The sequence below is a fragment of the Lissotriton helveticus genome, chromosome 4_1 (genome assembly GCF_964261635.1).
Source record: "Lissotriton helveticus chromosome 4_1, aLisHel1.1, whole genome shotgun sequence".
Classification (NCBI taxonomy): domain Eukaryota; kingdom Metazoa; phylum Chordata; class Amphibia; order Caudata; family Salamandridae; genus Lissotriton; species Lissotriton helveticus.
Genome location: NC_136063.1, coordinates 2,071,048,137 through 2,071,062,287, shown reverse-complemented (window position 1 = coordinate 2,071,062,287; position 14,151 = coordinate 2,071,048,137). Strand labels below are relative to the sequence as shown.

Genomic DNA, 14,151 nt, shown 5'->3' with positions numbered 1-14,151 from the left:
GACTGCACGTCTCGCGTCCAGAGTGTGCAGTGCCCTTTCAGCTTTTGTTGTTGGTTTCTGGAAGAAACTTGGTATTTGAATTGTTTGGTTGATGTGGAACTTGGACACCACTTTTGGCATAAAGTGTGGGTCCGTTCTCATCACCACCCTATCGTTGTAATTTGTATGTAGGGTTCCTGTAGCGTGAACACCTGTAGTTCGCTTACTCTGCGCAGCGAGGTGATTGCCACTAGGAATGCTGTTTTTAACGTTAGCATCTGTAGTGAGGCTTTATGCATTGGTTCAAAGGGTGCCTTCATGAATTCTGTCAGCACTATAGTGAGGTTCCATGCAGGTGCTGGTAACCTTTTAGGCGGTGCAATCCGCTTTGCACCTTCCAAGAATCTCTTAACAATTATAGAAGTAAATAAGCTTTTGCCTGTCTCTCCTCTAGTGTAAGCGACAATGGCTGCTAGGTGTACCCTTAGCGAGGATGAGCTCAGGTTAGTCTCGAGCAGGTGCGTGAGGTACTTAAGCACTGTTGAGTCTCTTGTCATTTTGTTGTGCAGTCTTTCCTTTCTGCACCATAGTGTGAACCTCTTCCATTTTGCCACGTAGCACTTACGCGTGCTTGGTCTTCTTGCCTCTCAAAGTACCCTCAGGGTGCTCTCAGGTAGCTTTAGGTGTGCAAATTGTATGTCCTCAGGAGCCAGGCTGCTAGGCTGAGGCTTTCTGGTTCTGGATGCTGCACCTCTCAGTTTTGCATGCAGAGTAGGTCTTTCCTTCTCCCAAATGTGTGTGGTGCACTCTGTGTCATTTCCATAATCTGTGAATACCATGTCTGCCTGGCCCACTGGGGTGCGACCAGTATCAGGGTCATGTTGCTTGTCCTGCACTTGCTGAGTACCTTGTGTATCAGGGGAATCGGCGGAAAGGCGTAGGCAAATGTCTTTGACTAGCTTATCCATAGGGCATTCCCCAGGGACCCTTCCCCTGGTTGCCTCGATGCGAAGTGTTGGCATTTTGCATTCTGGTGTGTTGCAAACAGGTCTACTGATGGGGTTCCCCACTTGTTGAACAGTTTCTTTGTTTCTTGTGCATTTAGCTCCCATTCGTGTGAGGCCGATGTCTGTCTGCTGAGCCAATCTGCTTCCATGTTGTCCTTTCTTGGCAGATGAATCACCAGTATATCTATTTTGTAGTGGTACTGCCCAGTTCCATATTTCCTGCGCTAGTTCTGACAGTGGGGCTGATTGTGTTCCTCCCTGTTTGTTTATGTAGAGCATTGCTGTTGTGTTGTCCGTCTGGATCAACACTGTTTGGTTGTACAACTTCGTCTGGAAAGCTTTCATAGCTAGGAAAACGGTCTTTAGTTCTAGGTAGTTGATGTGTTTGACCGCATCCGCTTGTGTCCACTGGCCCCTCACTGAGTTTTTCCATGTGTGCTCCCCAACCCTTTTGGGATGCGTCTGTGGTGATGGTCACTGTTGATGTTGGTGGTGTTAGAAGCTTCCCCTTTGTTATGTTTCCTTTGTTCCATCATGATATCTCCTTGTGCACTGTGTGCATTACAACCACTAAGTCTTCCCAACACCCTGTAGCTTGTGAACATTGGTCCTGCAGCCACTCCTGGAGTGGTCTCATGTGTAGTCGTACATTTGGTACTATGTGGATGCATGAGGCCATTATGCCCATCATTTTGCTCACCGTCCTCACTGTCAGAGCTTGCTCCTTCTGGTAGAGGCGCGTCTCCTTCAACAGCGTCATCGTTCTTTTCTCGCTGGGGAACACCCTCCCCTGCACGGTGTTTATTTTTGCTCCCAGAAATATCTTGACTTGTTCTGGGTTTATTGAGGATTTCTTCCAGTGGATGGAGAACCCCAGGGCCATCAGTGTGTCTGTCACTATTTGAGCGTGCTGTTTGCACGTGTTGTATGTCTTTGCCTTTATTAGCCAGTCGTCTAGGTAAGGGTATACGTGTATCCCTTCCCTCCGTAAGTGCGCTGCGACTGCTGCCAGACATTTTGTGAATACCCTCGGTGCTGATTTTAGTCCGAAGGCCAGTGCTGTGAATTGATAGTGATTTGAGTTGATGACAAATCTTAGCAGATGTTTGTGCCGCCTGTTCATTGGGATGTGCAGGTAGGCATCTTTGAGGTCTATGGTGACCATGAAGTCCCCGGTTTGAATCTGTGGAAGTACTTCTTGCAGGGATGTCATTTTGAATTTTTGTGTTTTTATGAATTTGTTGAGGAACCTTAGGTCCAGGATGGGTCTCATTGTTTCGTCTACTTTTGGTACTAGGAAGTACGTAGAGTACACTCCCTGGTTCCTTTAAATGGGAGGTACAGGCTCGATAGTCCGCTTTTGTAGGAGTTCCTCTGCCTCCCTCTGAAGATGCTCTAGTTCCTGGTTTGCTAGTGCTCTTTTCTTTGGTTTTCTGCATGGTGGTGTCTTTTCTAGCTCTATGCAGTACCCGTACTGTACTGTGTTGATGATCCATCTGTTTGTTGAAATTTTCTTCCACTCCTGGAGGAAAAGGTTTAATCTTCCTCCCACAGGTGTCACGTGCTTGTAGTTTTTCGTTACGGGACACTCCTGTTTTTTGTTCTTGTGCTCCACCCTTGGAGGTTTTGGAAGGGTGTGCACTATTAGTGTGGCCGAGTCACTTGGAGGTGGTTTGTTGTCCACCCCTCCTGTTGTTTCCACGTCCACTTGCGAAAGGACTGGCCCCTATGTTGATATTGCCAGTGCTGTTTTTGCTGGCCTTGTTGCGTGTGGGTGTCGCTTTGGTGGGAATGTTGGAAGGACTGATGCGACGTTCCCGGCTGGTTCCCCCCTCTCCCGTGTGATCTCCGTGACGGGGTCCCTCTCTTTGTTGTTCCCCTGAATTGCAAGGCCCCCATGGATCTTGCGGTGTCGTTATCCTTTTTGAGCTGTGAGAGCTTGTCGTCCACCGGTGCTCCGAACAGGGTCTCACCGTTGAACGGAGTGTTCAGGATGTTGTGTTGCACCTCTGGTTTAAAGCCTGAAACTCTGAGCCAGGCTTGTCTCCTTTCTGTGATGCCCAGCATCATAAGTCTGCTGGCTGTGTCTGCACCGTCCAGTGCTGTTTTTAGGCAAGAGTTTGCCAAGTTCTTCCCCTCCTCCACCAGGTGCGAAGCCCTTTGTTGGTATTCTTGAGGGAGGTGTTTCACCAACTGCCCCAGTTCGTCCATGATTTGGTAATGGTGTCTGTTGAGCAGTGTGTTGGAATTAGTCATGCGCCAGTGCATAGCGGCATTCCTTTCGATTTTCCTTCCTGTTAGGTCCATTCTTCTGCTCTCTTTGTCTGGGGGTGGACCTGAAGTAGTTGGGACATTGGCCCTTTTCCTTGCTGTAGCAGCGATGATGGAGTCAGCAGTGACCGTCCCATGTATGTAGGGTGGGTCCTTGGAGGAGTGCTTGTACTTTTTCTCCGTCCTTGGCGTGACGGGTTTACAAGTAGCAGGCTCTTTGAATGCCTCTCTTCCCTGTCCCTTGATGCTTTCGAGCAATGGTAGGTATTGGCTCCTAGTGTGCATTGGGAGTAGTGTTTCCACTAGGAAATCCCCTTTCGGCACTTCCTCCTCGAGCTTGACTCTGAACGCTGTTGCTGCGTTCTTGATGCATTCATTGTAAAGTCCGATGTCGTCAGGCAGCGAGGGCCTCGCTGGATACGTGTCCACTCCCTCTTCTGGACTCTCAGTTTCGATGTCCTGCCAGTCTGTTTCTTGTGTATCCGAGTAAGTTGATTCTTGGTACCCCCCTCTGATCTTCCAGGTTCTCCGGCGCTGCTTCGACCTCGAAGTCTTCGTCCTCTTCCTCGAGCAACTGTATTACCGGTGACTTGGGCTTCGACGGAATTGTGTAAGATTTCATATTTTCGTCGAAATCTTTCTTTCGCTGCAGGATGTTCTCCATCTCTGCCTCGAGTCTCCTCTTCTTCCTTTCCATCCCCGCCGCCTGTTCGGCGTCGCTTGGTTGTGCCGCTCTCTTTGCTGCACAAGATGGCGTTGTTTCGGCGGCGAGACTGTTTTCGGCGTCGAGACCGGTCTTGCGTCTTTTGACGTCAACTTCGAAGTTTTTTTCGGAGTCGAGCGCTCCTTTTCTTGGACACTTTTCAACGACTTTTGCTGGTCGCCGTCCTTCGGCGCCAGGGAGTCCTTCTGTGAGGATCCGCTGGGCCTGGATGTTGCTGCGGACGCCGAAGTTTTCGGCGTCTGCGCTTTCGGGGTCTTGCCCTCGTTTTTTCGAGAGTCTTGGGTAGACTGTTGAGTCTTTCGTGCCTTTCTGGGGCGTCGAGTCTCCTACCTTTTCTGTAGTCTTCTTATTATCGGTCTCTACGACCGTGTAGCCGATGTCTTCGGCGGCGTAATCCTCCTCATCGGTTGAGAGCCCCAGGTCTCGAAGGGACGGTGGTTGGCCCTTGCCTTGCATGGTGTAGTTTGCTATTCTTTGCCTCTCTCTCACTCGAAGGGTCTTCGGCGTGAATGCGGAGCAGGCCTTGCAGTCCCTGCTTTCGTGGTCGACCGTCAGGCAGAGGTTGCAGACTGGGTGTTGGTCCTTCTGCGCGTACTTGTGGTGGCAGTTGCGGCAGAATTTGTTGAATGGTGTGTTGTCCATGTATTGCGTTCAGGGGACCCCCTGATGCATTCTCCTCTGGACGTCGAATTTTGTTGAAATTTTTTCTTTCTTAGTCGTCCTTTCGATGGTGTAGTCTTCCTTCGTCTTCTCAATTGTTTTCCTCCAAAAATCTCGAGTTTTGCATCTCTTCTCTCCTAATCTCTGGAGCCCTTTCGGGAACGATCCAGACCCAACGGCGGAAAAAAGAATCTGAAGATGGCGCCCAAGGGTGGGAGCTTCCGCAGGAAGCATGCCGACGTCACAGGAAGGACACCAAAAGGTGGGACATCGACGCCCACCTGGGCTACGAAAAAAAACAACAAAAAAACAAAGAAAAGACTACGATTCCGGACCCAACCACTAGCCGGCAGAATAATGCACAGCATAGTGAATCCAGAAAGATTCACGCTGCAAAAGGTCAGTTCTGACTAACCTCTGTTATACCTCTGGGGTTGGTGGACTCTATACAATACTTCATTCTAGTCCAGTATATATAGAGCCACTTTCTTACGAGGAATCAAAGGGGCTTTATTACTCACGGCACCCGATACCACTGTAACTTCTTCAGACTCCAACTTAATCTCCTGATCAGAATCAGATTCTTGAATAGAGAAGGCCTCCTCCTACGCTGCTGAAGCCTCCATTTCTTCTGGCTCGGTATTTTCTGCGAAGATGCCCGGGGTGTGTTTGATCTTTTGTCAAGCCCAACTGTCCCGCAAAGTATTTCGATCAGAGCGATCGACAAGTGTTGCAGTCTTCTTCCTTGTGCTACGGTGAGAGACATGTTCCAGACTTTTAGGTAGGTGTGCAAATACTTGGAGTGGCACCGAGGACAGAATTGAAACTGAGTCTGTTCCATCGGCAGAAGACTGGATACTACAGAGTGTAAGTCAACCATACAGGCTAGGCCCAAAGGCCGCCAATGATGTTTTCTATACGCGGAGAATGGTGAGACACGTACGAAACAAGAAGGACAAGGGTACAGTTGGTTGTGCACTGAGGGGATCCCAAAGAATGGTTTCGAACCGGAGCGCTTCAAACCACGTCCGAACCCAATGGCGGAAAAGAAACAGTCTAACAATGTAGTCGATGCCATGCGCACGATCACCGAAAGGAGGAGTCACCTTACCTTGTGACTGGAAAAGACTTCTTCAAAGAAAACCAACTTGCAAACATCCAGACCCAAAACTAGATGGCAAGAGTAAGCAAAACATGTGTACCTACAGCACACGTCTCGAACAATAAGTACTGATGACAGGGAGATATGGACGGTGCTGCATTTAATAGATCTGTCTTGTCCTATTAAGTGGGTTGAAATTGTAGCCTCAACTGTGCATTTATAATGCCTGAAAGGATCTGACGTTAGTGAACAATTGTTTTCCGGAACCAGAAGTGTTGTCTTGAGGGATATTGACATATGAGGGACATGCCTGAAAAGTAAACCAGTATGCTGGACTTTCAGTATAGTATGTTAGTCTAGATTATCTTTGCTCGTGAAAAACGTTTATTTTAACTTCCAATTGTAAAGAACTTCTTGAAAATGTTAACCATTTACTATACAAACTGAATTAATTGTTTATATTTTTAAGACCATTCATTGGGAATATATTCCTTATAACCCAAGAGGCAGTTTTAAAATGCACAAAATGAAATAGACAAAAATAACCTACAACCAAAAGTTTAGTTTTCAGGTGTTAAAGCAACTTGATTCTAAAGCAGAAGAAAACAATAAACCTTACCCTCATATACTGCTTAAAAATATCTGCTGCTGTATTCATTTCCACTACATTATATACAATGAGTTTACAAAACGCAGCAAGTAAATTTCTTCTTTTGTGCAAAGCTTCAATTTTACTGGCTTCATCGTCCTGTTGTCCATCTGAAAATATTAACAGAAGAAAATCAAAACATAGGTCATATTTTAACTAATGGATGATCGGTCAATTAAGATTTAGCAAATGCTTTCATTATAATGTGGACACAGCCACTGCTAGATACTACATGAATAAAGCAGTGCAGATTTTCATCCTTATCCTGATTCACAACTTGAGCTGCTCTAAGAGAAAGACACTTTCCACCAAGTAACCAATTTAAAGACCATTTATGAATAAGTGAACACCAGGACATCAACAAAGTAAGAGTGCAGAGGATGAGGGTTTCTTAGCTGTAGATAAAATGTCGACATATTGCATGAAATAACCCATTTTGACAGATGCCCACTTTAAGAACCATTTCTTTGCACCCTGAGTAAAAGATCAAGGTGGAATCGCAACACTGCACCACTCTGCACCCAATGCCCATGGCCGGAGTGAATCACTTACCCAGAGATCTTTCCCTGGTGATCCTGACCTCATCTGCACTGGTGGCCGATGTCTCTAAAACCCCTCCTCAAAGCCTGCAGCCTCGGTTAGAAGTGTCCGCTCGATAGGACCCAGCTAAGGAATCCAGACACCAAAAGGCACCCCTGCATTCTCCACCCCCGACTTTGGGGAGCCCACCCCAGGTGTCCCCCAGCTATCCAACTTACCTGTCCAGCCGTTGGTCACCTTTATCCAGCCTCCTGGTCTGAGACTGCAGCATTTCTTCCGACCAACTTCCTTCTTTGGGAGCCTGATGCCTGCATTGTACCCTGCCGCCCGAGTGACAATTGTATGAGAGAGACTAGTTCTTAATTGTGGCTCCCTTTGTGCTAACCTTTGATCCTTGGGCCCGGAACTAGAAACCACAGGTACATACCAGTGACTGGTGCTCTTGCGAGTATCCCCATCTCCATGGTACTACATTGGGCCCATTCTCTCTTTTGACCTCTGCACCCGGCCGCCCCTGTGCCGCTGAGGGTTCATTCTCTTTACCTACCTGACCCCCTGCCCTGTTTAAGTACTACAAGCCGGGACTGAACTACAAAACTGAGTACTTACCGGTACGTCACTAACTTGGTTTTCCACCATAGGAACACATTGAACTGAAACATTACATGACATTGCCTATCTTTAACATTTTAAAAACTCTGAACACTGATTGATTGACATTTACAGAAAGCTTTCTTAAAACTGTATAGTGTTTACTGCATTTACAAAGTCATATTCCATTCTAAAAAGTATTGCCAGTTATGTAAATTGTATAACTTACCTGCACTAAGTAATATTTGGTTCTAGTAATAAATAATAAAGTAACAACGTTTTACACAAACAATTAGTCTGGATTCAGTTTTTGAATGTGTGACAATTTCTTGCATGTGTGTACAACACATGATTAACACTACCCTCTGATAACCCCGACTGCTAAACCACACTACCACAAAAGAGAGTAAGGTTTTATCTACTTTAGCCTCTGCTATATGTATTGGTATCCATTAGACTCCGTGCACACTATACCTTACTTTGGTATAGTATATACAGAGCCAGCTTCCTACAAATAGACACACAATGGGCCTAAAAGCACTTTGCTTTAAATAAAAACTTCTATGAAGAATTGGTGATTAAAGACCTCAACTGTTCCCATTTCAATTCTATGTCAGGACCGGAGGCGAGGATTATGCTGTAACTTCCTTTATTCCTACAGCCAGCAGTTTTCAACTCAACAAATAACAAAAAAACTAGCACTCCCAAGCTGCTCTGGGCAGTCCATAATGTCCACCAATCAGCATGCTCCGTCATTACCGAAGGCGTGTGCTTCCTGGATCACCTCCTCTTTCTTTCCTGCTGCCACACAGTTAAGTTTGTTTTCTCGTTTCTCCCTCATATTTTAGGGTTACAGCTGTGCTATGTGCTTATAATGCCATATGTATTCTTGTGTTATTAGTTTACAGTCATACTGTTTACATTTCCCTATTTCTGTAACAGTGCTGCCGTTTGATGCTTGTGTTGCATGCTATTTCAGGTCCTCACACGAGGGTCTTGTCTACTCGCGGCGCCTAGTCTATTCGGCAGCCGTGGTAGGGGGGGAAATCCCGCCGCGGTAGCGTCTTTCGGCCGCGGCGGCTTCCCTCTTACTACTGTGGGATCCTTCACTGTTTGGCAGCGCCGAGGCGCGTTTTTTTGGCTTTAATAGGCTTTTTGGGGCCGCGGTAAGCTCTGCTCGCGGCCCAGGTCCCCGCCGCATAGTGCGTCTCCTCGCTGGGGGGGCGCGTATGTCGCCTCGCTGGTCCGCAGCGCTTCCTGTGGCTGGGACCAGCGAGTTCGAGAGTTCGCGGTTGGGAGGAGACGCAGCGAAAATCAGCAGCGTGGAGTCTGGGAACTTGACACCTGCTTGCAGGTTGATTAATTGACAGTAGTCCACAACGGGACACCCTTAGGGGTCAGACCTTTGTCGTGCGGCAATTCTGCGAGTAGAGCTTTCTCCTGACACTCGCTTGCTGTGGTTAGGGGCAGGCCCAGACTTTTGACACCCGGGGAAGGCAGGGTGAGTCGCCCCTTGTTTCTGACCAGCCGCCGGGCGGCACAAGATATAGCGCTTCGCGCATTTAAAACCTGCCTTTCTGGCCTGTGTGGAAAATGACAATGTATATGTACATAAGCGGCGTTCATTTATGTTCACCCTCGCCACTGTTGAAAGTAAAGCGAAAGTCACGAAACAGTGGCCACGCCATCTTGTCCCCTTTTAGGCCCCATCACGAACATAGATAGCAGCCATTTTGTGTGTCATGACCTCTCTGCCCACTGCCAATAGCCTGCGCGTCTCTCCCCCTCACTCCCCAGCTTCGCAAGTATTCCCCCGCGCCCTGACAGCCCCCGGTCTCTCCTGCTTGGGTCATAAACGCACCTCTAAACACGACCCTGTCTCAGAGCCACAAAACCCCTGCTGAACCCCCTGCCCCCTCGCTCTTTCATCCCACCCTTAGAACAGGCCCTTTGATAATCTCTTCCTCCCTGCCCGATTGCCGGGCCTGATCCCAGGCCATCACCTAGCCCAACAGATGCAGTTTATTTGCTCCCTACAGTAGGACCTCGCCTCACATCAGAGGAGCGGTGATTAATCAATGCCTTCACACCCCTAGATCCGACCGACCGCCCGCATTCCTGTTCCCAGCGGTATGTCCAGCTGCGCGACAGCCATCATGCTGAGGTTTGGGTGGGGACCTCTACTGTAGATATGTGTGGGAATGGGCCTGAAGCGGGGATTCCAGGAATGTCTTTGCGTACATCAAAGCATTACCAAGAATGTGTGATATGTAATAAAGTAATAAACCAGTGTATAAGAGGCCAGGCCTCAGAGATGTTGTTAGAGCACCTCGAGAAGATACCCTGTTGTCTGATTTGACGTGTTCTGCTCCGTCGGAATAAACTCCTGTTTCCTGCCTTCCAATCTCCCGCGCCTGCCTCTTTATTTGGTAACAGTGAGTTGGGTGAGAGGCGGCTAACGCCGGGCAAATCTTGAAAAGGGGTAATCGACCTGATCTGCCTGACCCTTTTTTCCACAATTGGCGTCCCAAACGTGGGGCCCATCAGCGACACGTGGATCCAGTGGGAGAGGTCCCAACGACAGAGTGAACGACTGCAACGATCGGGAAGAGCTTCTGCCCGATAGACCCTTGTCTGGCAGCCGATCATCCGAACTTCACTGGTTCCGAGCAGACCTCTCTCGAGTGATCTACGGTCCTGACTGGGAACCATCATGAGTGCCACAGCAATTACGGAGAATAGAGGACGATCGGGCGCTGGAAGCGGAAGACGAGAAACTGTCCATACGGTCCGGGTAAGGTCGTGTAACACGACGAATTGCGAATTGATTGTTTGATTGTCATTGGAAAATACTAGTATTACGCATTTGATTGTTTTGCCCTGAGAGATTCTCTGTCTACAAACGGGGAAGGATAGGAGTATTCTCCCTTTGCAGATAGTGAAGGGTGGGTAGCGCAGGCTTTTGCCCCCGTTGTAACCCGTCGCGCCTACTTCCCTCTCCATTTGATTGATTGTTATCCAAGCATTTATTGTTTTGGAATTGGTTCTCTTTGGATCATTCTCTATTTGCAAACAAGCACAGAGTCGCAATACTCTGTTTAGTCTTTGCAGATAGTGAAGGATAGGTAACGCAGGCTTTTGCCCCCGTTGTAATCCGTCGTGCCTATTTTTATCCCTCATTTGATTGATTGTTTGACCGAACCTTGATCGTTCGGAATTGGTTCTCTGAAAGGATCTTCTCTGCCTACAAACAGGGAGGAACAGGAAGATCTCTCTCTTTGCAGATAGTGAAGGGTAGGTAGCGAAGGCTTTTGCCCCCGTTGTAACCCATCGCGCCTATTTTATTCCTCATTTGATTGATTGATTGTTTGTCCGAACACTGACTGTTTGGAATTGGTTCTCTCTTTGGGTATTCCTTATTTGCGAATACTGTAGAATAGAAATATTCTATCTAGTCTCAAGCAAAGTAGTGGGGGATAGGTAGTGCAGACTTTTGTCCCCGTTGTAACCCGTCATGCCTATCTTCTCCCCATTGTTCAGTAGTTGGTTCAGCCCGGACCATTTATTAGAGGTAGATCATCTGGCTCCACCGGAGGACACCCCTAATAAAAAGGACATATATAAAAAAAATGCGGATTAGCCGCTGTATCGTGCTAGCAAACAATAACATAAAAATCGTTAGGAAAAACAAAAGGAATCGAGCAAAATCAGTAGGCCACTGATGAGATCTCCCTTTTTTTGACCTCGCTGAAATAGAAACATTAGGAACAACCCCTCAGGAGAAATATGAAACTAGTGAAAAGAGCCGAACTCAACGCCATGATGACTGCAAGACAGCTCGACTCCACCGCCCACCCCACCCAAATAACGACAAACCCTACGCAAATATTATAAATATACAACACTCCAACAAAGTAACATGTTAAAACGTTTTATTGTACAACTATATATTAACCGACTATTTACATGGCAAACGGCTGCAACAACAAACCCACAATGCATTTCGCCGTCTGCTTGACGCCGTTCCTGTCCCTCCTTCCTCAAAGTAGCAATGTTGGGCTACTTTGGGATACTTTTTAGTAGGTTTTTGGGCGTTAGAAAGTCTACAAAAGCCATCAGCTGGCGAGGTAGCGTCGGTGGCGGCCTGGGGTGGAGGACCATTGCGCAAATAGCCCGGAGGTGACACCACGCGCCGAGGCCTGCCCCCAGGATGTATCAGCGTTCCGCTCGACGAGCCCCCGCGGTTGGCTGACCGGGGGACCCGCTCCTGTGGCCGTGGCGAAGAGCGGCTGGCCGCCATCGGCCGGAGAAGTCGTGGGGTGAATGGCCCGGCCCGGAATGTACTAGTCTTCCCATTCCCTTCTTCTTCCGGCGCCTTGCAGGCCACGGGGGGGGGAGGATGTCTTGCTTATGCCTCCGACCCCCCCCCCCCTCTTTCATCGCCTGGTCCAGCCATAACGAATGTCAGCGAGACGGCGTGGGGTGCACTGGGAGGAAGAGGCGGCGCGGACGAGCCTCTCCCACCTCCCCAGGTGGAGGCCCCTCAGCTGCACCCCCAACGCTCCACTCACCCGACAAGGGTTCGTCCACTCTTGCGGTGCAGCGACGCTCCACTCACCCAGCAGGGTCTCGTCCACTGTGGCGGTGCAACTACGCTTCGCCCGACAGGCTGGAGTCCGTCTGCTCTTGCGACCCAGTGACTGCCGGTAGCTGCAGAGCTCCTAAAAATGGCGGTCGACTCTGCAGGAATGGGCCTGGCGTGCAAGGATGGCCTGGTCGCTTGCCAGCTAGAAAACGAGTCCCCCGTCCAGAAGCGTTCTCCTCAGCTTTGAAGATTCTACGAGAACTGCAGGGGCCCCAGGCCCCCCGATGGGGAACGACTGCCATGATTGCCCGCAGAACGACCAAGACGTAGCCACGAGACGTTGGCGCCCTCATGCTGGCGCCAGCCTCAGTTTGAATGACCAAAAATACTGCAGACTACCGATTTGATCAGTTCCGGTGAAACACCAGTATGACCCGGTAGGAAAGATTGTTGCCCCCCCCCCCCTTTTTGATTGATGGTTCGTGTCACCGGTCCCTTCTGTTGCCCTTTAACGAAACTTTTGGACTGCCGAAAGAGGCTCTGGTCCAACCATGAGTTGGTGGAGACATTTTGACTATACATGGACCCGCCTGAACCCACCCAAAATGGCGCCGGTACAAACGAAACTCGCAACTCCCTGTTGTGTTCCGGATGCTTAGCCTTGATATCATGAGATATGTATGCAGTCTTTGAAGCGCATGGCGGGAGGGGATGGGTACCGATTGAACATTCGGACAATGAATTGATATTAAGTTCTGACGCGTCATTGATTACAGTATTATTGAAAGTTCGAATTTTCGACACTTATGGTACTTGCCCACAATGAATTTTCGATATGATTTTATTGCACTTATCGTACCTTTATGAAATCAACGACCACCGACTCCGTTACGTTTTCCTCAAATAAATATGCCCTCATGTACAGTTCCAGTCTGCTCCGTGGCCGGCCCACGTGGTTGTAGGCCCGCATTTGTACGCCAACATTTTTAAATAAAAGTTTTTTTGTGAAAAGCAAACATAGTTGTAGCACTTGGATTGGTAAGTTTCGAATAAATGGCCATTGTTTCCGATATACGTAAAATACAGGTGAAATAAAGCAGTTCGATTACTTAAAGTTTAAAAAGCAAAGTACACAGAAATATTGCAAATGTGAATGGTCCAGGTTTGTTGCGTGTGTTTTTTTTACTTTTGTGCAACGTAAAGCAATCGATAAAGGTCCCGGTATTTAGCCTTTACTTTATATGCCACATATATCAGGGAAGTTGTTTCAGATGCCCCATAGCCACTCCGAAGGAATGCCACCTAGCCCCTCTAGTTTCCGTGCCTGATAAACAAAAAAAGACCCTGTACCACTGTAGACCATCCCTCCTCCTCGAAGGAGAGCACGAGTCCACCCCCCACTTTACACTGACTGCCCTTTTTTTTTTACCCTCCCCTACACACGATCCGCAATACCACACTTGGGCGATCTATGCAATACACAGTCCATCAATGATTATCTCTCCCGCACTACCAGTCCCTCTGGGCTTAAAACGCCGAGATGAAAGGGACTGCATCCCGCGGAGATAGGTCGAGTATGTGGTAAGTAAAAGCCTTTTCGGGTTTATGCGCGCGGATGTGTTTTAAAACGCTGCCCCCACCCCTTCTTTTCCCCTTCTTTCTGCAGGTCACATCGGAACATCGACTAAAGAATGGAGAAGACCTAAGCAACACGCCATGGTTCCGCGGGGAAAAATTATATATTATCTATGGGGACTGCCCCTGAGAACGTGACGAATTTGTGTGATATGAATGCACGCGTGTATGCCCGGATGTGTATAGCTCGACTGGATACACGTTACACACGTTTGAATTGATAAGAGAAATGTTTTATGTATGACTTGAGTGATGATCGAACGGCCGATGGAATGGGGAAAAGGGGTCTGAACATGGTGCCTATACACGACGAACAAACAAAGATATAACACTCCCTTACTTAGAAACGACTGTCTCTCTCTCTCTGAACCCAGCGACTGGAAGGGTGGCCTGAAGCAGAAACTTGGC

General features: G+C 48.3%; 1 protein-coding gene across 3 annotated transcripts in view; it reads right to left on the bottom strand.

Annotated features, from left to right (window-relative positions):
- Positions 1-14,151, bottom strand: part of STAG2 (STAG2 cohesin complex component) — a 1,493,174-nt gene that overhangs the window by 402,462 nt on the left and 1,076,561 nt on the right. For all 3 annotated transcript variants that reach the window (XM_078688751.1, XM_078688750.1, XM_078688752.1), the window contains one exon: positions 6,363-6,502. In XM_078688751.1, the coding sequence (XP_078544877.1) occupies positions 6,363-6,502 (140 nt within the window). The remainder of the gene's footprint in view (positions 1-6,362; positions 6,503-14,151) is intronic.